This window comes from Rhineura floridana, chromosome 9 (genome assembly GCF_030035675.1).
Source record: "Rhineura floridana isolate rRhiFlo1 chromosome 9, rRhiFlo1.hap2, whole genome shotgun sequence".
Taxonomy (NCBI): domain Eukaryota; kingdom Metazoa; phylum Chordata; class Lepidosauria; order Squamata; family Rhineuridae; genus Rhineura; species Rhineura floridana.
This window is the reverse complement of record NC_084488.1, coordinates 92,227,135-92,250,672: the sequence shown is the minus strand read 5'-3', so window position 1 is coordinate 92,250,672 and position 23,538 is coordinate 92,227,135. Positions and strand designations below refer to the sequence as shown.

Sequence of the window (23,538 nt, the reverse complement as noted above, 5' to 3'; positions counted from 1 at the left end):
TGGAGAATTTCTATGTGCATTTTGTTTTCCTCCCATGAAGGAATTCTCTTATTTATCACAGACAAATGCACAGATGAGTTATTTGGAAAGCAATCAGCAAACTAAGGAAATTCTGCTTCATGCACCATTTTAATTACCTACCTAGTTTTAAATAAATATATATTTGTACATGTTTCAAAATGTACCATGACCTAAATGTCCTTGCACAATTAATGTCCCCATAAAGCACCACTATCAGTGTTTTAAAAAAATTGAAATTCTACCTAGACGCAGCTTGAAATTTGGTCATGCTGAGAATGCACTTTTTTATAAGATGGTCTTTCATCATATCAACAATTAACTATTACTATTCCTCTATAATTCTTTTTAAAAATAATTGTACCAGTCAAGTTTCAACACACCACTCACTTATATCTGCTGAGTAAAGAGCTCAAATAACTGGAGATTCAACGTATACTGTATGTTATCCCTATATTAATTTAACAAGGAAAACTCTTGAATTGTGTATGAATGCTGGCTCTCCAACAGATTTGCCCTTATGAAAGCTATCCTGATACATCCTTATCTAGCTACAGAGCCATTATTATATGGAGAAATGCAAGCATGAGCCAGACAGATGTAATGCAGTCAACATCACATTCACACCATACATTTATTCCACTATTATTCCACTTTTAACAATCATGGCTTTCCCCAAAGAATTCTAGGAAGTCCAGTTTGTGAATGGTACTGAGAGTCGTTAGGAGACCCCAGTTCGAGACAGAGCTACAATTGCCAAAGTTATTTAACAGTCAGTCCCTCTTCCCAGAGAACTCTGAGAACTGTAGCTCTATTGCAGGAATAGGGGTCTCCTAATAACTCTCAGCACCCTTCACAAACTACACTTCCCACGATTCTTTGGGGGAAGTCTTGAGTGTGTAAAGTAGAATAGCAGTGGAATAAATGCATGGTGCTAATCTGGCTTTTGAAAGCAGCCTCAGTTTCTTAGCCTGGATAAGGAGCAGCATGTCAGTGGAATATGCCTTACTGTATCTTTTGGTGGAAGATATAAAGAATATAAATGGACAACATAGGGCCTATCACTTTAATATAACCTAACTGCAAAAGTTAGAACACTAAAAACTGCAATTTCCATGTTTCTACAAAAAGGAATATAATACATAATTAGCAAAAACATTTTTAAAATCTCATAAATTACATAATTAACATCATAAAAATGATTTAACCCATCAGCCTGTAAAAGCCTGCCAAAAACTTTTTTTTAACCAGGCATTTAAAATAATATAAAGTTGGGGCAAGATGAACTTCAGTGGCGAAGTCATTCCACAGATGTGGGCCATCTCCGAAAAGGCTCTGCCACTATGAACCTCATTTAATGCAGAGACCACTAGGTCTTCCACTGATCTCAATGCACGGGCAGATTGATATAGGAGGTTTTCTTTCAGATTCTTGGGCCCCAGGTCATCCAGGCCTTGAAATGTCAATATATGCACCTTGAATTGGGTCCAGAAGATAACTGGCAACCAGTGCAGATGTTTTGAGTACAGAAGTTATATGCAACTGGCCTATTGCTCTCATCAACACTCTGTTCACCTCATTCTGCAGTACTTGTACCTTTCAGATAGTCTTGAAAGGCAGCCCCACATGAAGTGTATGCATAGTCCGTCATGGAGATCACCACAGCACATATAACTATAACCAGGCCCTGTCCAGAAAAGGCCATCATTGGTACACCAACCAAAGCCATGTATAGGCACTCCTAGCCACTGAGATCAAGTGGGCCTCAAATGAAAATGATGGTTCTAGCACTACTCTCAAGCCGCAAACCTGCATCTTCACGGAGAGGGCAACCCAATCCAGAACCACTACCAAATTCCAGACCAAGGAATGACTCATATCACAGAACCTCCATCTTGTCTGGAGTCAGCTTTAATTTACAGATCCACATCCAGCCCATTACCATTTCCTCAGGACTGCCTCTCTTATGAAGGAAAAGGAGGTAGGAGAGGATCCCTGTGGCGGGGGGGAGTGCGGGGGCACAGAGAGGATCAGCACTTTGCTCAAAATCCTCTGATGTCTGCCTCCCAGTTTCATACAGATATTAAACACCATAGGCAACAAGAGTGATCCTCAAAGGGTGTTTTTTTGTTGTTTTGCTACCACCACTATCACATGGTAGGCACAAAAATGTACTCATACCTGTGTTCGGTGGAATTCATACTGCAATTTACGCCACCTATGTTCTAGCATTGCTTGCAGCTCTCCAGAATACCAGGGAGCCCTACAGGTTCCACAGTATCAGAAGGGAGCACCTAGGAGTGATCCTGTCAAGAGCCTTTTCCATCTCACTGTTCCACAGTGAGACCACAGCACCACCAGGAGCAGAAACCATGTCAGTTGGAAACTGCCTCGCCCCAAGCATTCAGAAACCCACCAGATTCCATAAGCCTCCAAGGGTGGACCACCTTAACAGGTCCCCAGTCACTGGAAGAGGGTAATATCATTGTCAAACCAAACTTCACCAAGTAACAGGCTCCCCATGAACCCCAAACAACAACAGAACACCACTTTTGCATTTTATTGCAAAGGCCATATTAAGGGTATATCCTGCCACACGGGTTGGGCCTTTGATGCATTGAGGCAGTCCCATAGTTGTCATGGAGGCCATGAAGCCTCAAGCTCGCCATGCAGAGTTGGCCTTGACACAGATGTTGAAGTCCACCAACATGGAGGGTTGCTCTGAGACCAGCTCAACCAGGGAGGTTGGCGGGCACTGGGGCTGACGATACACCAACAGCATCCCTATTCTGTCTCTCAAACCCAGCACCAAGAACAGACCCTCAATTACAGTCACAGGATGAACTGGCTGCCTGGTAGCAACACCGGAAGTCTCATGGATGAATGCAGCTTCTTCCTGCCCCTCCAGTCTGAGCTGGTGCTGCACTGAGTACTTGGGGGAAGGGGCAAAGGTGATCACCCTGCTCTCTGTGACACATACCAGGTCAGCCTACACCTCCACAATTAAATCACAGAGCACATATGTTTTATTCAGAACTGACTGGCATTTATCAACAGCGTCACCAGACTTGGGTGAGGGGACTGGACTGGCATGATCACTCAAATTTAGAAAGCTGGGGAGTAGCTGAAGAGTGGTGGTTTTTAAAGCTAACACCCCTTCTACAAGATTTTGTTAATTGCTCCCTAACACCTCATCTCCTTTCTACCCTCACTCCCTGTAATCACTGAAATGGCACCTCCACATCCCAACCCCTCATCCCAATTCCCCAACATATAGCAAAGGAGTGATCACCCTCCCCTCAAAAAGCTAAAAGTTATTAACATTCTTCCCCAAAAGTGCAGTATGAAGAGTGGTACATCTACTTATCATGTGGCAAGCCCTGTGCGCATGAAAATAATATTCCATTTACCATCATCTCTAATCATACAGGTCGGCTGTGGAAATCTAAAGTTTATGAGAAATCAGACTTCTGGTGCAACACAAGTTGCTAACCTCTATATCAGATAAAAATGCATTATGATCAGGCTTCTATAGTCATAGCATCAAGTTTTTAGTTTCAGCTGTGATTTTAAGATGTGGGTTGTATATCAAAATGTCAGCTGACTATAACTCTTCCTTCAGTGGAACAGGGAGGAAGCAATTTTCAGTGATTCCACCTCCCCACTAAATCTGCTCTAGAGACTTCACAGCAGATGGGGAGCGGGTGGGGGGGGAGGCTCCAGGGATAAGAGTTACTGAAAATTGTTTCTCTTCTGTTCCACTGATGGAAGTCTTACCATCAACTGAGTGACACCATTGGATACAATCCTCAGTATGCAATTCCTGTGATTTAAAATCATAAGCCACAATCTCTGGATATCACTAAGACTGAGATTTGTGAAAGCTACAAAATGAAACTCAGCTTCAAATGCTAACAACATTATTAGAGTTTGCATTAAAAGTGGCATTTAGTTCATTGCCTATACTAGAACATATGTGGGCTCTTGCCTTATCACCAAGAGGCCTATTCAGTCTAATTATTCTAGTTAGGAACTAAAACCAGGATGCTTATACACAAAGCAAAAAAGACTTTTTCTTGCCAAGAATACAGGCCACAACAGAATTACTTAAACTTGTCATTCCACATCTTACTCAAGCCTTAATCTAATTGCTTTAGAAAGAGATACATATAAATAGCCTAATAATGTAAGATAATTAAACACTCAAGAAATACAAGGATAGATCCTGCTCCAGCACAGATACCCAAAACCAATCTTACTTGAAGTGCCATAATATAGAGAAAACCTTTCTGTCTTCTCCCACATTTGACACTTAATGCTATGATGAAACAGCCAAAAGGTACACAAGGCTATATTCACAAGTATATGACATATGTGCTACATTAGCACTTTATGAAGAACAACATTTCTGCCTTCTGCCAATACCAACTGTTCATACCATTTTCTTCCATTGTTATAGCAGCTTTTCTCCCACTAAGTTGGAAGTTTGTAATCCAAAATGTTCAAAAGCAGCATATTTCAAAACAAAAACAAGCTAGGCAAAATTTAAAAGAACTAGTGGATTTTTGAACAACAGATCTGCTGATATGCTTTTCATCGAAATGCATTAACTGCCTTTCAGGCCTTTCTTTCTAGGACAATTTGTGTAACTGCTTTAGGAGATGCTCTGTGCAAGCACCACACATGAAAAGTGATCTCATGAGTTGATCCAGAAAGCTTTGGATCCTTTAATGCCTTGTAATAAGTCAGATCACTGGTTCATCTTTCCCAGAACTAAAGTCTACAGAACTAAAGTTTCCACTTGTACATGAGCAATCTTTAAAAAAAAAAAAAGTTCCAAGCTCAAGATAGCAAGGGAGCCATAAACACATTTCATAGCCCAATATTACAAGCTACTTTCAGAGAACTCCAAGACATAAAAAGGTGTCCTAACTGATAGCCAAACCAGATTCGCTCATCCATTCACAAGGCTGTCCACTTCTCTGAATCTCCCTAGGGGATAACTGAACATATATAAATAGATGTGCAATTTAAAACCATTCACATAACACCATAGGGAAAACATAAAAGTTTTTTTTCAAATTGACTGAACCTGTCATTATTTCAGCAAAGCACTTTCCTTCACACATTGAAAGTCATGCAAATACTGTTATTCAACCTTACTCAAGTAAAAATTGGTTAAAACTGGTATAATATACAAGCATATATTCTAGCCTTATATAAGCTTATATTAAAGCTGTAATGTTTCAGAGAAACATGCATATTTCTGTCTGTAGATTTTTTCAGTAGAAATACTCAAAAGTGCAGAATTATGTCATAATCAGTAAGAATTTTAGCATCTGATATTAGACACAGTTTAATAATGGACTGGATGAGAGCGAACAAATTGAATCTCAATCCAGACAAGACTGAGATGCTGTTAGTAAATGGATCCCTTGACCAGTTGGATGTTCTACCTGTTCTGGATGAGGTTACACTCCCCCTGAAGGAGCAGGTGCGCAGCTTGGGAGTCCTTCTGGACCCATCCTTGTCACTTGAGGCGCAGGTGGCCTCGGTGGCACGGAGTGCTTTTTACCAACTTAGGCTGGTAGCCCAGCTACGCCCGTATCTGGACAGGGAACATCTTGCTTCAGTTGTTCATGCTCTGGTAACCTCAAGATTGGACTACTGCAATGCACTTTACGTGGGGCTGCCCTTGAAGACGATTCGGAAACTGCAGCTTGTGCAGAATGCGGCGGCCAGATTAATAACCGGGACCAAACGGTTGGAACATTTGACACCTATTCTGGCCCGCTTGCACTGGCTGCCTATATGTTTCCGGGCCCGATTCAAGGTGCTGGTTTTAACCTATAAAGCCTTACACGGCACGGGCCCACAATACCTGATGGAGCGTCTCTCCCGATATGAACCTACCTGTACACTACGCTCAACATCGAAGGCCCTCCTCCGGGTGCCTACTCAGAAAGACACCCGGAAGGCGACTACAAGAAAGAGGGCCTTCTCGATAGTGGCCCCCGAACTATGGAACACCCTTCCTGACGAGGTACGCCTGGCGCCTACTTTATTATCTTTTCGGCACCAGGTGAAAACCTTCCTCTTTGCCCAGGCATTTTAATATTTTAATATTTCTATCTTTTAGTATTTTAGTATTTGTATTAATGTTGAAAAGATAGTTATATGTTTTATCTTTTCTGAATTTTTTACTTTTGATTTGTATTTAATATGGGTTTTTATGTTAATTTCGTATTTGTTGTATGTATAAACTGTTGTCTTGATGATTAGGTGGTTTTAAAATTGACTGTTTATATATTTATATTTGATGTACACCGCCCAGAGAGCCTCGCTATGGGCAGTATAAAAATTAAATTAATTAATTAATTAATTAAATAAATAATATCTACGTACTACAAAATTTTTTGCAAAAGAATATTCATCAGCAATAGGCCATTGATTAATCATGATCTACAAACCACTCCATTTAAATAAGCAGCAATATTCATCAGATTCCCTACACATTAACAAAGCCAGGCTGTCCAGAACAGGATGAAAAAATTCACTGCCCTCCAGGTGATTCAAATCCTGACTAATGCCTCTGGGCAACAGATGTAGTAGACAGATGCTTTGTTATGCTAATGACAAATTCCACACAAACTGTCAAGCAAATCTGCAATTCGGAACTGTCTTAATCTTAGAGAAAGAAACCAGAAGAATGAAGGTGAAGCCCTGCTTAAAAAAAAAAAAGGTAGCTAAGGGCAGAACAACATTACCCCAGAAAATGTGTGCTCCCAAATATGTTTAACAAGGTATTTTTCCTCTGTCAGGCTTACCCCCAACCATAGGGGATTTTCCTTATGGGAACACACAAGTTTTGGAAAGTTGTGTAAAAATATTGTTTTAAAATGTCATGATTGCTATCACCAAATATACCTAACACACACAAAAGCACTTTTTCTCACATTGTGATTAAAGTGATATAAACAAATTGATGTCAACTGGGTATAAATAAAATATGACACTACACTAAAATGCAAGAACAATAATTAGTTTCACTTCTGGTAAGTTTTCCACTTCTTATGCACAATACCTTTCAAATATTTAAAATGCCAAAGCACACAATTTTTATAAATGATTTTATTGCTATTATTAAAACTACCTGTGTGTTTATACACACATTGTTACACACATACCTGTTTTTAAACACACCCACTCAAATTCACAGTACTCTTCCTTTTTCTAGTATTAAACAAAACTTTAGATGTTTAGAACAGATAAGCAACATTGTCTTCTCCAATAGGATTCTGCCAGTGTTAGATTATTTGTTTAGATTGTTTTCCTGCACAATCATATTTTTGCTTTACAAGGAAATAAACACAAATGCAATGATAACTTACTAGTTACAGTGTTGGTATTCTCAGGTCCACATGCCAAACACAGCTAGCTAAAGCAATCTATAGAGTAAGCCAATCACAAACATGAAGGAGATGCACTCAACTAGGAAACAACTAATAAAATTTTGGATCTCAGCTATTTCACATACTGAATCTCCCACTAGTCTGCTTATTTCTAGAACTTGCAAAGATTAACATATCAGCTTCATGTTCAGAAGCACAGGTAATACATACATATCAAAAAGAATAAAAAGCACCGTGTAACCAGTTTTAGCTATCCATCTCACTCAACATCAGAAGCAGAGAACAGAAATCCCGATCATTTTAATCCCTATAATCATCAGCATCATTTAAATTAACAAGAGAAGGGCATTTATACAAACAGTCCTCAAACACACAGGGAGATCATATTCATGTTTACTTAGAAGTAAGTCCCACTTACTTCAAAGGGCCTCTCTTCAAAATAAGTGAGCACAGAGCTGTACCTTTAGAATCTCTTCAGTGGTAAATCATGTTTACCAGGAAATTTGTATTTGTCACAGAGGTGCAGCCAATCCCAGTGTTCTATCTGTATAAATGCATGCACTGAGACTTATCACATGCCTAAGTCAAAAGTTTCATGTTAACATGAAGAAATTATATGTACATTTTTAAAATGTACTGAGTTTCAACTCCAAAGGTAAAAGGGAATACAAATTTGAACCTCTCCCAGTACAGCAAGGACAGAGGCAGCTGGTTCACTTAACTACCCACTTTGTTTTCTGCTATTCAGCCAATTGACAATAAGATATATATAGTGACACTCTAAAATGCAAGAGCTCTTAATTTCTGATAAATTCTCCTCTCCTACCCAATTGTTGTTAATTAAATAATTATTTAAGGAAACCCCGACTAGCATGTTGACATATGCTAGAAAATGCCTAACACAGAGAAATAAGATAGCATTTAGGGCATCTGAGCAACTAGCATGTTTTTCAATAGCTTTCCATTTAAAAAACCTAACTTATTTTAGAAGACTATAGTTGTCATTGATAGGCTACTGACATCATCAAGGAGGTATATATAGCTTGTTAAAGTACCTCCCAAATTTTTCATGTTAAAAGGAGACACTACGAGGGCTACATGGACACTGATAATGTGTTATCCCAGAAGGAGGATTCTAAGAAAACAAAATGTTTGCAAGAAACCATTACACCAATTAACATTTCTGACACAAAATGACCACTGGTGTATTGCACTGTTTGGGACAGGCTGGCTGGAAATTACACCTCAGCCTCTTTAGCCCAACAAAGATAAACAGTCAGAGGAACTTGAACCTCCTGTAGCAATTGTCTGCATCTTCCTAGGTAGGCTGCCTTCACAATGACCACCACAAATGGACACCACTGACATCATGCTATTCTGTATGGTCCACTTCTTATGCTGTGCTGTAGATTGTTCAAAATTCTTAGAAAGCTGCACAGAGTTAGAAATGAGCCTAAGCAGCAGGAATGCACTATCAGCATCTTAATTAACAGCAAGTATTCCTCTCAAATCCTGCCAAAACCAAGGCTTACTAATCTGTAAACAAAGCTTGTCTTTCCAAAGAATGATTTGTATGTGCATATATACATAAAAATATTTTTAAAAGTAAACTTACTGTTCTAGGAATCGGTGGAGAAAGAGATCCATTAGACATATATGGATCATTAGTCATATTTGGCATCATGATATACCCAGAATAACCAGAGTAAGAAGGTCCTTTACTATATAAGCCACCATCTGTGTGTTTTCCTGTAAAAAGCAAAAGTTATTAATTGAGCTGCCACTTTCATTTTTAATAGAGCTCTGTGTAAGATGACATGACTTCTATACTTGCAACAGTTTTACATTTTGAAAAAAAAAATCTTGGTTTTCCTGTTAGTGTTTTCATCTTTAAAGTTCTTATTGGGGAGGTGTCACAGCTCAATGGTATTGCATTGTCCAAAGCTCAATCCCCAGCTTCTCTAAGTAGGGCTGGGAATGTCTCCTGCCTGGAGCCACTACCAGTCAGTGTAGACAATACTGAGCTAGATGGACCAATGGTCTGCCTCACCATAAGGCGATAGGCCAAGAAGCCAAGTATAAGGTGAGTTTCCCTATGAGTCCGGCCATCACAGCGGGTGTTAGCTCCACCTATCGTGCGAAGGCAAGAATGTCTTTGAAGTCAAGACTAGGGGCGTCAGGCCCCTCCCACTCTCCAGTTCATTCTTGCCTTCGTACGAACAAGATTGGAAAACTTATCATTGAGAGCCTATCGCGTAGCATTTAGCTAAGTTGTTTTTGTATTTGTTTATTTGTTTTGACTGGGTGCGAACCCAGCGTCGCTTGTGTGTCTTCCCAGTCCTTCTTTCCCTACTTTCACTTACCTCTGTTGCTTGTTAGAGGTTTTTTCCCTCAAAGACCGCGGCTGCGGTTCTCCCTGATTTGGCTTTAACATTTTATTTTCGTTCTCTCTCCTGCTTGTCTGGCGACCCCCACAGAGACCGCGGCTGCGGTGTTCTGTGTTTTTTGGCCGTCTTGAGCTTCGGGAGATCGCAGCCTTTTCTCTCCCGTAGCGGTTCTGCTTTTACTCACGTCGCGCTCTGTGGAGCCCTTGAAGAGACCGCGGCTGCCGTTCTCTCCGAGGCGGGAGCCTGTGGCTGCGGCTCCCTCCAACCTTTTTTAACCTACCAGGGTTCTGCCTCACAGGCTTTTCTCAGCACGTTAGTTTTGCCACGGCTAGCCCTGTTCCCGGCGCCGGCAGCGGCTTGCCTCCTGCTGCCTTATCCCTCACAGGCTTCTATCTGCACTTTCTTTTTGGGGGTTTTCTGGAGCCGCTAGTGCGGTTATCGGCCCCGTGGCTTCCCCTGCTAGTCTGTGCTGGACAGCCCTTCCCCCCACTTCGTCCCCAGACGGCCGCCATTGCTCCTTCTCTCTCCGCCTTTTTTGATCGTTTTTTCCCGCCCTTTTTTCCGGGCGCCATTTTTTGAATTCAAAATTCCCGCCTTTTTTGTTACCCTTTATTAACCATCGGATACCTTCCCTGCAGGCTATCTATCCGTATGTGTGTTATATACGTGCTGCAAACAGACTTACACAGGGCTCACTTGCACACAAATTTACTGTGGTGCTGCAAACAGACTTACACAGGGCTGACTTGCACACAAATTTACTGTGGCTGTAATCCTAGTGGCTGGATTATATTATCAAGGCTGGAGCTCCAATCCTAGTGGCTGGATTGTATTATCAAGGCTGAAGCTTTAATCCTAGTGGCTGGATTGTATTATCAAGGCTGGAGCTTTAATCCTAGTGGCTGGATTGTATTATCAAGGCTGAAGCTTTAATCCTAGTGGCTGGATTGTATTATCAAGGCTGGAGCTTTAATCCTAGTGGCTGAATGGTATTATCAAGGCTGGAGCTTTAATCCTAGTGGCTGGATTGTATTATCAAGGCTGGAGCTTTAATCTTAGTGGCTGACTTGTACTAAATCTGATTTATATTGGTATATCCTGCCCCCTCTGGGGCCGTGTACCACGCCTAAAACCCAGCCTACAGCACTAATCTGAGTGCGCTAAGTCTAAATACAGCCTATAACATATTAACGCTAATACCTTAGTGCATCCTGCCCCCTCTGTGGCAGTGCACTCCGCCATCTGCCAGTGTATTCTACCCCCTCCGTGGTCGTACGCTGAGCCAGTTCGGGTCTTTACATCCTGACCCCTCCGTGGCAGTGTATTGTACCCAAGTTAATATAAGATGGCAGAACAGCCAGGCATGCCGCAATCAACCCATATGGTGCCAGATCAGCCAGGCATGCCACAAACAGCCAAGCCACAACATTCTAACACGACTAAGACCAGACACGCCAAAGCCCTGGCTAAGACAAAACATCTTTCCAGCCATAGCAAACCAAAGCGCCCACGTTACGTCTCTGTGCCAACCACCAACACAGCACCTCAGGCACACATAAGCGATATTCTCCATTCCCCTGCTGCTTCCTCTGACGAGGAAGAATTTGTTGGCTTTCCCGCTCAGTATTCGACAAATGAACCTTCCTCCGATTTACCGCCCCAAACATCTGTTCCAATAGCTCCTCAGGCACATACATCTGCCACATCCGGGCTGCAGCTGTCTCCTGATTTCCTCTCCCAACTTCAAGCCATGCTGGCATTTTTTACCCAAATGCAGTCACTACCACAAGTTCCTGCCATACCTCAACTCAACATGGAACATCGTGCGTGTCATGAAACTCACCCTTCCTGTTCACCTAACCCCTTTGATGTAGCCAGAGGCAGATGTATTGACGAAGCCTCGTATGCGGAGGAGTCAACCTTCAATGACCACGTTGAAGGAGATGACTGGAGCGACTATTCAGATCATGAGGAGGATACATCATATCGCTTGTTTAATGCCTCAGACTATCAGCCCCTGGCACGCAGGGTAGTTAATACTCTTGGTCTCCAGACAGCGCCTTCAACTTCGTCCGCCCCAGCTATCAAAGGGGCCAAGGTCCTCAAATCCCCTGCACCTACTGAACACTACATCCCGGTGCCAGACCCAATTGCCAAATTAGCCTCTGAAGAATGGGCCCATCCACTCAAAGCTCGACGCTTCAAGAACCTGGCTGACAGACTTAACGCCCTAGCCCCAGACTTTGCCACCAAGTTAGATGTCCCTGGCATAGATGAACCAATCGCTCGCCTCGTTTCACGATCTCTTTTGCCCAGGGAAGGGGAATCCCACCTAAAAGACACTACTGAGCGACGAATAGACTTCGCCCTCCGCAAGAATCACGAGGCCACTGCCCTAGCCATGCGTGCCTCCGCTTCAGCCTCCATCTTCTCCAGAGCATCTATGATGTGGCTGGATGACCTTCTAGAGGACGCTAACCCTGATCCTGTCGCCCTCAGAAGAGCACTATTGAAATTGTGTAAGACAGCAGCTTTTGTGGCCGATGCCACTTTGGATGCCACTCAATTAGGGGCACGAGCCATGACGGCTCAAATAGTCGCTCGTCGCACCCTCTGGCTTCGCCACTGGCAAGCTGATTCAGCGGCCAGATTGAATCTGTCCAGGGCTCCTTACTCCGGATCTCTACTCTTCGGCGAGGAAGCTCTAAAGGCAGTGCTGGTTGATCCAAAAGACGCCCACAAACCGGTTCTGGCCACAGTCAAGAACAGCGACCACAGGCCCTTCAGGCGATTTCCTTCCTTCCGTTCTAACCAGCCCTTTCGAGGAACGCGGCCAGGAGGACGAGGACGCGACTTCAGATCCTATGATCCCAACGCATTCAGGGGCTCCTGGAACCGACGCTTCCAGGGCAGAGGTCAGTACCAAGGGCGCAGGGGCAACTCATCGTCCTCATATAAGGGAGGCCCTCGCCTACGCAAGTAGTCTTAACGCCCTCCCCATAGGTGGCAGATTACTTAATTTTGGAGATAGTATGGCTGCGCCTTACTATGGTCTCCTGGATCAGGGACCTTTTCAGTTATGGCTATGCCATAGAGTTCTGGGCAACCCCATCAGACAGATTCCATCCGTCCCCTTGCCCAAGGGCACCAGCCAGGCACAACATCATGCAGACAGCTATCCACCACCTCTTGGACATAGCGGCGATAGAGCCAGTTCCCACAACTGAGAGGTCGGAAGGGGTGTACTCCCTCTTATTTGCTGTCCCAAAACGAGATTTATCATGGAGGGCGGTATTGGACCTCAAGTTTGTCAACCGTTTTGTAACATATCGCAGGTTCAAAATGGAATCACTCCATTCCATTACGGAGAGTCTGCATGAAGGAGACTTCCTGGCTTCTATCGACCTTAAGGAAGCGTATCTCCATGTGCCCATTTGTATAGCTCACAGGAAGTTTCTTCGGTTTGCTTTTGGCCACCAGCACTTTCAATATAGAGCGATGCCATTCGGCCTCTCCTCTGCTCCAAGAGTGTTTACCAAGGTGCTACTCATCCTAGTGGCTTACCTCCGGACCCAAGGGGTTCATATCTACCCATATCTGGATGATCTGTTAATATGGGCCAAGTCTGAGGAGCTGGCTCATCATCACTTAATGATCACCCTCAATGTTTTGCAGGCCTACAGCTGGCTTGTCAACTTCGACAAAAGCCATCTCCAACCAACCCAACGCCTACTACATCTAGGGGCAATGTTGGACACCCTGCAGGCAATGGTCTTCTTGGCTCCAGATCGCATCACTGCCATCACAAACATCGCAAGGTCCCTGATGCAACAAACATCCACAGACGTCATGCTTCTTGCCAGAACGCTCGGGATGTTCATTTCTACCATCCACATTGTGCCATGGGCTCGAGCACACACTCGACACCTTCAATGGACTCTGTTGCCGTTTCAACAGGACATTGCCAGCACCAACCATCGCAAAGTTCGTTTGAGCCCCGCACTGCGCCTCTCCTTCCGCTGGTGGACCAAGGTTCAACACCTCTCCAAGGGCACGTCGTTCAGAGAACCCCGCAGAACCATTGTAACCACAGATGCCAGCCTCATCGGTTGGGGAGCCCACTGCAATTCCCAGTACGTTCAGGGGGTTTGGTCCACCGCGGAGCAAACTCAAAGCATCAACTGGCTGGAGCTAAAGGCTGTCCACTTAGCTCTACGTCATTTTCAGTCTCTGTTCCCTTTGGACCATGTGCTCATTCGAACAGACAACACATGTGTAAAATCACATTTGAACAGACAAGGGGACACCAGGTCTCGTCCCCTGCAGGACTTAGCCTCCCTCATTTTTGTCTGGGCAGAACAACATCTACAATCCCTGAAAGCAGAACATCTCAGAGGGATTTGGAATGTGACAGCAGACTGGCTCAGCAGACAACAGGTCTTTCCGGGAGAATGGAAACTTCATCCAGCCATTTTCCATCGTCTCCAATGTCGGTTCGGCGCCCTCTCAGTCGACCTGTTTGTTTCCAGTCGCAATTGCTAGCTTCCCAGGTACTTTGCCTGATACCTGGACTCAACAGCAGAAGCAGTGGATGCTCTGACAACACCATGGCCAGACGGTCTATTGTACGCCTTTCCTCCCATACCATTGTTAGCCAAAACCTTGAGGAAGGCGCGAACCGAGAGGGCACAGCTGGTTCTGATAGCACCATTTTGGCCACGCTGACCGTAGTTTTCAGATCTTCTGGCAATGTCAATGATGGATCCTTGGACACTTCCAGTCAGGCCAGACCTTCTATCCCAGGGTCCAGTACTGCATCAGGACCCTACTTGGCTCAATCTAACAGCGTGGCGTTTGAACGGGGACATTTGAGGTCAGCTGGACTGTCTGACGCGTGATTGATATTATTTTGGCCTCAAGAAGACCATCTACCACTCGTATTTATCAACATACCTGGGTAGCTTTCTCCAAGTGGTGTCAGTCCCACCACCATGATCCATCCCAAGCCATTGTGCATCAGGTGCTGCAATTTCTTCATAGCGGCTTTATGATGGGACTTCGACCCAACACTCTACGTCGACATGCGTCCACTCTGTCGTCCATTCTCTCAGTGTCCTTTCCTGGAGATCATATTTCCTCACATCCATTCATCAAACGCTTTTTGAGGGGAGTCGCCCTACACTCTCCGCCTGTTGTCCATCGGTTCCCTTCATGGAGTTTGCCGAAGGTTCTGCAGGCTTTGCAACGCCCTCCGTTTGAACCCATCAGGTCTGTGCCCCTACGTATGCTGTCCTTCAAGGTCTTGTTTCTGATCGCAATCACATCTGCCAGACGCGTTTCGGAGTTGGGCGCACTGTCTTCTGCTCGACACCTCTGCGTCTTCCATAAGGACTCTGTTGTGCTGAAGACTGATCCTTCCTTCCGTCCCAAGGTCGATTCAGTTTTTCATTGCAACCAGGACATTGTTTTACCTTCCTTTTGCCTGAATCCTACCCATCCGCTCGAGAAGGCTTGGCATTCGTTGGATGTTCGGAGGGCTCTCAAGACATACCTGTTGCCGATATTTGTAGGGCTGCAGTCTGGTCTACCCCACACTCGTGTATAAGGCATTATACAATTGATCGTTATGCCTCAACTGACGCTTCTTTCGGCAGACGAGTGTTGCAACAGGTTCTTAATAAGGATTAACACGTGGGTGGTCCCTCCCTGTATGGGCTGCTGTGGTACATCCCGCTGTGATGGCCGGACTCATAGGGAAAATGGACCATTGGTCTCACCTGAAGGGTGATTTTCCTATGAGTACGGACATCACGACCCTCCCAGTTGGAGGATGACTATATATTTTTTAATGTGTTATATATTACTGTTACACTATTATATTTAAATTTAAGAGTGAAGTCAAGACTTCTAGTTCTGTTATACCGCTATGTTGCAGTCATGTTACTATGCATGGTACTATTGTGTTATTTTCCTGCTGCCAGGCTGGTTGGCCTTGTTCTTGTATCTTTAGATATTTCTCCTTAGACTCGCTGCGAATGAACTGGAGACTGGGAGGGGCCTGACGCCCCTAGTCTTGACTTCAAAGACATTCTTGCCTTCGCACAATAGGTGGAGCTAACACCCGCTGTGATGTCCGTACTCATAGGAAAATCACCCTTCAGGTGAGACCAATGGTCCATTTCTATATTCCTATAATAGCACTAAAGTATACCTTAAACCACCATCACTTATGCATTTCAGCGAGTTCTACTGTCTGACTTCTGGCATCTCTGAAGACACAAATGACACTTCCAAGGGAGAAGGAGCTCAGCCCACTGAGTATCAACAATACTAAAACTTCAAGTAAATCACTTTACAACTACATCTAAGAATTGGTTGCTCTTCATAAAAAGTGTGCTGCATGTATGATGGTCCAGTGAAGGACTAGGACATTCTTACTAGTTTTTGATGTTCTTAAAAAAAAAGAAAGAAACTTCCTTCTGGTAGTCAGCATCAGCAGGAGCAAGTTTATTCTGGTCATGCCAATTAGAAGCAATTAAGGAGAAAAAGTGTTCTGGCTTCTGTACAACAATACCTGCTACTAGTGGTGGGCCTATTCAACCTAGGGGGTTCCATTTATAATCTGCTCAATATCTAATTTAAATAATAATAGCTATTTCACAATCAAATGAAATGCTGACTTTTCTATGTTACAAGTCTTACTGACAAAGGTCCGCCCAACACTTCAATTCCCTGGCGGCAGAAAACATTTCCATGTTGGGTACCTAAATGAAGCCAATATGTACAGCAGTCCGAATCATGTTAATTTAAATTAACACTGAAAAATATCATCTAACCAAGTGGCTTGGGGGCCATCCAAACTATTTAGTTAATCAGCAGGTGACCAACATGTTGTTTGAATGATGCTTCCTACGTCATGTTATAGAGCAAGGGAGTACTTGCTAAGATAACTCCTTCTAAATTTACGAAAAGCCTGAATGAGAAAGTACTAAATAGTTGTGCATAGTCTCCGGTAGGAGAGATGTGTACATGTTTTACAGTGATCAGATATGCATAATATAGGAATTTGCCGTGATGGCTGTGCTGTGCCACCCTAGTCAGAGGCAGCATGCTTCTGAAAACCAGTTGCCGGAAGCCTCAGGAGGGGAGAGTGTTCTTGCACTCGGGTCCTGCTTGTGGGCTTCCCCCAGGCACCTGGTTGGCCACTGTGAGAACAGGATGCTGGACTAGATGGGCCACTGGCCTGATCCAGCAGGCTCTTCTTATGTTCTTATGTTCTTAATCCTTTTTAGTGCTATTATTTCCAAATGCTTTGGATGCAGGAGTAATTTGCAGAAACATTCCCATGGCATTAGGTCACAACATGAGAAGTGCCCCATATGGAAAGCCATATCCAAATAAACAGGAGTTAGGGCCAGACTGTATTTTAAAGTTTGCCCTTAAGTGCATGCTTTTTTATTTTTAAAAAAATCCAACGCAGGGGACCCAGTTAAGACCCTTGGATTGGGGTAACGGGGCCTAAACCATATGCACCCCACTCTGAACGAGATCAGGATGCCCACACCTTCAATTTGCACATACAAAAAAGCTACCACTGCAGCAAATGGGAGCTGTTTCCCCATATGCAAATTGCAGACTCGGGCAGTCAAAACTGGATTGGGATCCTAGCAGGCAGCAAAGGGTTAAAGCCCACTAAACACACACACACAAACACACACAGAGTCCCAGTCCAAACTGAACTTAACACTGGCAATATTTGGGGGGGGGGACTTGCACTCGGGGGCAAGCTACAAAGTAAACATTGCAGTAGCTTGGCCCTCAGATGTCAAATAATCAGTATTGTTGTTTGACGTCAGGGTGCCAATTGCACAGTTTTACCAGAAAAACTATGCTCAGATTATATAAATACTTTTGAACCAATATACAAGTCAGCATTATAGGTTTACCTCCACCAATAGCAGCCCTATTCACGTGTTAATAAGACATTAACACTTTAGGCCCACTAGGGCCGGCTCCAGACATGCCGGGGCCCTTGGGCATCAGCTTGCCCTCGGGCCCCGGCATGTGTGCGTGTTTGTGCGTGCGTTCCCCCACCTACCCGTCTCCTGTCTTTTACTATTGCCATTAACCAAGATGGCGGCCACGGTTTCCCTAAGGGGATGAATCCTCTGCCACCATCTCTGTTGATGGCACACGCGTGTGCTACGTGTGCGCATCTCTGCCATCTAAGATGGCGGCAGGGGCTTCAGTATTTTAGGGAAACCGCAGCCACCATCTTCATTAAGGGCAATACTAAAAGGCAGGAGACAGGTAAGTAGGGGGCGTGGGGGGCGCAGATCACCACGGATTGCAGAAGGGGAGCGGAGGGGCCACTGAGAGCCCCCTGTTACCCTGTCGCTCCAGGGGCCCTCAGGCCAGTGCCCCACCTGGCCGCCCTTTAGAACCGGCCCTGAGGCCCACCCCTAACATGCTACAGTGTTAGGCCCACGCATTGCAACAGTAATAGTTGTATGAAGAAGCTGTCATGTTGAGGGCAGGGCCCTGTTACATAATCAACACAGAAATGCCCTGCATGCAAGTAAAGCGTGAGAAGGAATATAATAGCATAAAAGAAAGAAAGAAAGAAAGAAAGAAAGAAAGAAAGAAAGAAAGAAAGAAAGAAAGAAAGAAAGAAAGAAAGAAAGAAAGAAAGAAAGATTTTACCTTCTTCAGGATGTTCTCTGCCTTTCTCATGGTAAGATTCCTGAGACTGACCTTGCCTGGACACCTAGCCAAAAATAATCAATCATACAACATTATTACATTTCTATTGATTTTTACCTTATTTTGTTCCTTATATTTTTCTTATAATAAAAATTGACAGTGTCCAATTCCAGCACTAGCACTTCTTTACATAGTTGCTTTTATTTTAAGAAAAAGGATAGTGCTTTAAAAACAGACTATTTTATGTTCTTGTTCAATTTGTCCGACTTTATTAGTGTTATTTTCAGTGATATAAGAATAGTTTCCATCATCCTTATTTTACGTAAGCAAGTTCTCTATTTTAGCTTGAACTCTCCAAGCTTTCCAAAATATTTAATGTTTTAATATTGGTAAGTTGCCCAACAGTATATGCAAATCAATACAGAGTTTATGACTAATACTCTGACCTTGCTGATTTTAACCCAAGAAATTTCATGGCTAGTCTAAAGCATAATGCTATTATATGATCCTGTGATTCATACAAACCTTTTCCTGCACTATGAAAACTGATTTAGGGAGGAAAGCGCTCATCCTCACAAAAAACCCAGTCCATCCTCACAAAAAATAATGCATTACTGCTTTTTTTGTATAAGAACTAACGGCAAGTTACAAGGACCAATAGTTAACAAGCATTTACCTATTGCAAATATGAAATACATACTAACATTTCTTAGTAACAATAAATTTCACAGACCACAAACTCTATTTGAATCAATACAAGCTCCTACAAGTTTAAGGGGCAATCCAGAAACGATCAAATCCAAACTAAACCTTCAATGGACAATCTAACATAAACAGAGTTGCACGTCAATTTCCAGTGTGCCAGAACCAAGTTCCTCCTTGGAAACAAGTCTTGCTGACTTCAATGTGACTTATTTTCAAGTATACAGAAAACTAAACCCTTAATTGTGAGTCGCAGCAATTCCGAATTTACTTGCCTTAAGTGTGCTTGGAATCATTATTAATGGTAGGGTACAGCACCTCGTCTACTTCCCTAAAATATTATTACAGCATACTAATGCCAGAAGCTACATGGAAAAGTAGCTTTCTCCAGTTGTAAGCAGCTACTAGCTCAAATGGTCAAGCCACCGATGCCGCAAAAGTAATAAAAAATTATCCTTGACATTTATGGACCATCCGTTAGCCATGTCATATTGGTTCACCCCTCAAAAACAGTAAGAATAAAAATATCACAAGCAGCACAAAATCATTCTAAAACAGAAGACCTACATTCCAAGAGCTAAAATACATAATTTTAAAAGGCCCAGTAGAATAAGGTCTTCACCTGGTGCCAGGAAGAAAGATCTTAATGTAGGTACAAGCCCCTCTGTGAAGGCATTCTGTAGCCAGGGTACCAGGACAGAAAAGGCCCTGTCCCTAGTGGCTACCCGCCTCACCTCTGTAGCCAGGTGAAGGGCCTCTGATTAAGATCTTCAGGTACGGGCAGGTATGTAAGGGAAGAGGATCTTTTAGGTAACCTGGCCAAACTATTTACTAAAGTTACTCAAAGCCTCTCCTGTGTCTTTTTTGCAGCAAGCAAACTTCTGACCTTCAGGTTTTTTAAATGCATGAGTCAACTCAGCCTGCAGGTATCTCTTTTGGCAACAAATGTACATTGGAGGTCTGCCTGCTTGATACTATACTGGCTTTCTACAATACAGCTCCTGAACTTGTGGTTGGACTTTCTTTAAAAAAGAAAAGAGCATTGTAACTCGGTGATCTATGATCCCAAAGAATTTCCCCTTGAATGATGCACAGGATGTTGACTTTCTAGTGCTTTCCCTGGTCTGCCCATACCACATTCATTTCTCTCTCTGGAGTTAGAGAGCTACTGCTGAGCCACCCATGTGTCTCTATGTATCGTGTTTGCTACTGTGGTACATTGGCAAGGCAGGGCACTAAGTGTAATCATGATAACACAAAGAATATGGCACCAAACTCAAGTTTTAATCTCAAACTAAGTAGGAGGCTTATGCTTCAGCCTCAATCACTACCTGCAAAAGCACAAGGAACAAATGTAAAGGAGATCAATTTAGCAAAACGCTAACAAGAGAGAGGGAGACGTTCTACCATACCTCCAATGTTCCCTACAAAATGTGCCCCCCCAAATGGATTTAAGCTGGGGTAAGGTAGCAGGAATAAGAAAGTATTGGGTAAGCAATACAATCACTCCTCTTCAACCTCTGTGCCTTTTCCAACCCCTCCAATTCCAAAGAGGAAAGATAGCGGTGGGGGGAGAAAACTGCAGCAAACAGAGCTTTCAACTAACTCCACTCCCTCCTCCACCGTGCCAAGTGCTACTCATTCATGGGGAACTGTGGAGTATCAGTTTTCAAAGTGCCATGGCCAAAACAGTATCCCACTTGGCGGCTTACAGTTTCCCGTTTTCCACGCCATGCACACACACACACACACCCTTTCCTTTGCTCGCCTGAAAGAAAAAAAATCTTTCTACACTTAAAAAAAAATCCCTGAAAATAACTAAATTTCCAGAAACCAACTCTTCCCCAACCCCTTGCTCTCTAGCCCCAGAATAGTTAAGCCACCCACTCCAATGCATTCCAGGGACCTTATGAGGCCAAGGCTCATTTGCTGCTTTAGATAAGGGGGGGGGAAGAATCAAGAAGACATCCCCCTTCCCCAGGAAGGCCACCCAAAGAGTGACACCAGATTGTTCTCTGTGCATAACAAAGTTCTCTGTATTGCTGCTCCTGTTGCTAATACTTGGCTATGGCCCTTTCCAGAAAGTTTGTTCCACTCCTCCAGCTGTTGTACACTCCCCCCTTGCCCTTCACTCAAACACCCACAGTTTGCACGCGTCTCTCTCACACACACTTTCCCTCCATACCTCGTGCCCGTTGCTGTTGGGGATTGTTTCCGACTCATTCACCAGCGAAGACTTGATGTCGGCCAAGTCTCCCTCTTCCTCCGGGTGGCTGATCTCGGCGAAGATCTTCTCCTTCTGGGGGTCTCCTTCGTCCTTGAAAGGGATCATCTCGTCGGTAGCACAAAGCTCCGGATCGCCGCCGCCTCCGCCTCCTCCGGCTCCTGAGAGCTGAGGCATAGTGGCTGCTGTTTCGAGTCTGCTCCACCCCGGGAATAAATAAAGGAAAGGAAGAAGGGAGAACAGGAAGAGAGAAGAAGGGATTACAGAAGGGATGATGGAAAGTTAAGAGTCTTGGACGATCGTTTCCTTTGCTCTTAAGTCTAGCAGCCCCCACGCCTCTCAACCTAAACCCTGCGCCCCCCCCCAACGCCATCCACAACCCAAACACCGGGGGGAGGGGACAACAGGAAAGGGATCGAGAGTGGCCTGGACTGTCTATCTGCCTTTAAAAGGGGGGGGAGAGAAAGAGATATATATACAGAAACACACTCACATTAGTTACCCCTCCCCCCTTCTCTCCCGGTTTCTGTTGTGTCTGCAGCAAGAGGCCAGGAAAGTCTGGACAAGTTTGCGTCCCTTCCCGTTTGCTTTTATCTCCTCTGCTTCCCTCCACCCCTCTTCAAGAAGAGAGACGTCTAGCTTCTCGTTGACCCCTGTGTTTTTACTGCGCCACGTTTTGGGTGGTTTGTATTTTAAACAAAATACAACTGTCCGTGCTATTTTTTTTAAAAAAAACTACTGAAGGCGGGGAAGATCTTTTTTATTTGTTTTTTTAGAGGGGAAATTTCGGGATTCCGAACTGGAACCTTCAATTCGAATTCTTGGAAGCGATGCGGAGCGGGGGCGTGGGTGGAGTGGGGGGGCGTGGGTGGAGTGGGGGGGGCGTGGGTGGAGTGGGGGGCCCTTTGGCTGGGTTAAAAGAGTTTTCTTTTTATCTGGTAATTCGGGGATGGGAAGGGAAATGCCCGAGAGATACCTCACGGCAAAGGGGAGCGAGTAAGAAGAAGGAAAAGCCGCGCGTACACAGACACACATTCACACACCAGGGCTCTGCCTTTGTCCCTTTGACCAGCGGAGATTTTCTTTCTCTTCCTTTTCTTTCTTCCTTTGCTGCTCAACTTCCTTTCGCTGTCCTCAGCTCTGTGGAGGAGAAGCAGGAGGGTGGGGTTCACACGATGCGGGGATGGTGCAGAAGATCCCCCAAGGGACGAAGAAAAAGTTCTTGCGTGACAGGAAAAGGTGGGAGGGAGAAGAGAGAGTGAATCTCCTTAATTTGGTTTCTTTAAATAAAAAAGTTAGCTTTTCCTCATGAATAGGAAGCACCAAAAGCTCCTCCAGGGTCACCGACTCTCAGTACGAGTACGCGGGTCGGTTACTGCCTCCTGGGAGTAAAGGACAAACCCCGCTGCTCGCCGCTCTTCTTTCTCTCATTTGACGACTTCTTGGTCCAGGTGCAGCAGCTCCGCTCCGTGGTCCAATTAGCGCGGCAAAACAAGCCACCCGGGTGCGCGCGCACACGCCAAGACGCGCGCGCGCGCTTTCTCTCTCCCCTTCGCTCTTGCGCGCGTGAGGTAGTGGGGGGGGAGGAGGAGAAGAAGCCCCTCCACTTGCCCGAGGAGGTGCTTGCGACACGGGTTCCTGCGGTCGTGCGGGCGCGTGTAGTTACGCGCCAGCCGGCTCTTGAACCGCTCGGCTGGGGATTAGCTTGCGACACGGGGCGTGTGAAGTGGAAAGCCAGTAGTCTGTCTCCGGCTCCCTCAGTAATGTAACTTTAACATCCCCTCCACCCACTCCGTCTCCACCTCCTCTTTCTCGCTTTACCTTCCCCCCCCCTCCGCTCTCGCTCATACTGTTGAAAGGGTGGGGGCGGGAGGAAAGAAGATGAAAGGGAAGCCGCCGCTCTGATTGACAGTGCATTGATAGACGCTCTTGAGAGGGAGAGAGAAAAAGGAAATGTATCCATACAGAGAAGAAGGGGAGGAAAAAAACAACCTAAACCTGGCTTAGAAAGCAAACTGGAAAGGACAGGAGTGGGATGGAAGCTCTCTTCTTGGGAAATGAGCCCAAAGCCTCCCCAGCAAAGCGATCTAAG

General features: G+C 44.5%; 1 protein-coding gene across 2 annotated transcripts in view; it reads right to left on the bottom strand.

The window, feature by feature from the left end:
• Positions 1 to 23,238, bottom strand: part of LEF1 (lymphoid enhancer binding factor 1) — a 139,142-nt gene extending 115,904 nt beyond the window's left edge. For both annotated transcript variants that reach the window (XM_061585432.1, XM_061585433.1), the window contains exons 1-4: positions 22,490 to 23,238; positions 21,408 to 21,642; positions 18,521 to 18,584; positions 9,046 to 9,179 (exon numbers count right to left, since the gene is read on the bottom strand). In XM_061585432.1, the coding sequence (XP_061441416.1) occupies positions 9,046 to 9,179; positions 18,521 to 18,584; positions 21,408 to 21,623 (414 nt within the window). In that variant the 5' untranslated portion in view covers positions 21,624 to 21,642; positions 22,490 to 23,238. The remainder of the gene's footprint in view (positions 1 to 9,045; positions 9,180 to 18,520; positions 18,585 to 21,407; positions 21,643 to 22,489) is intronic.
• Positions 23,239 to 23,538: the final 300 nt, after the last annotated feature.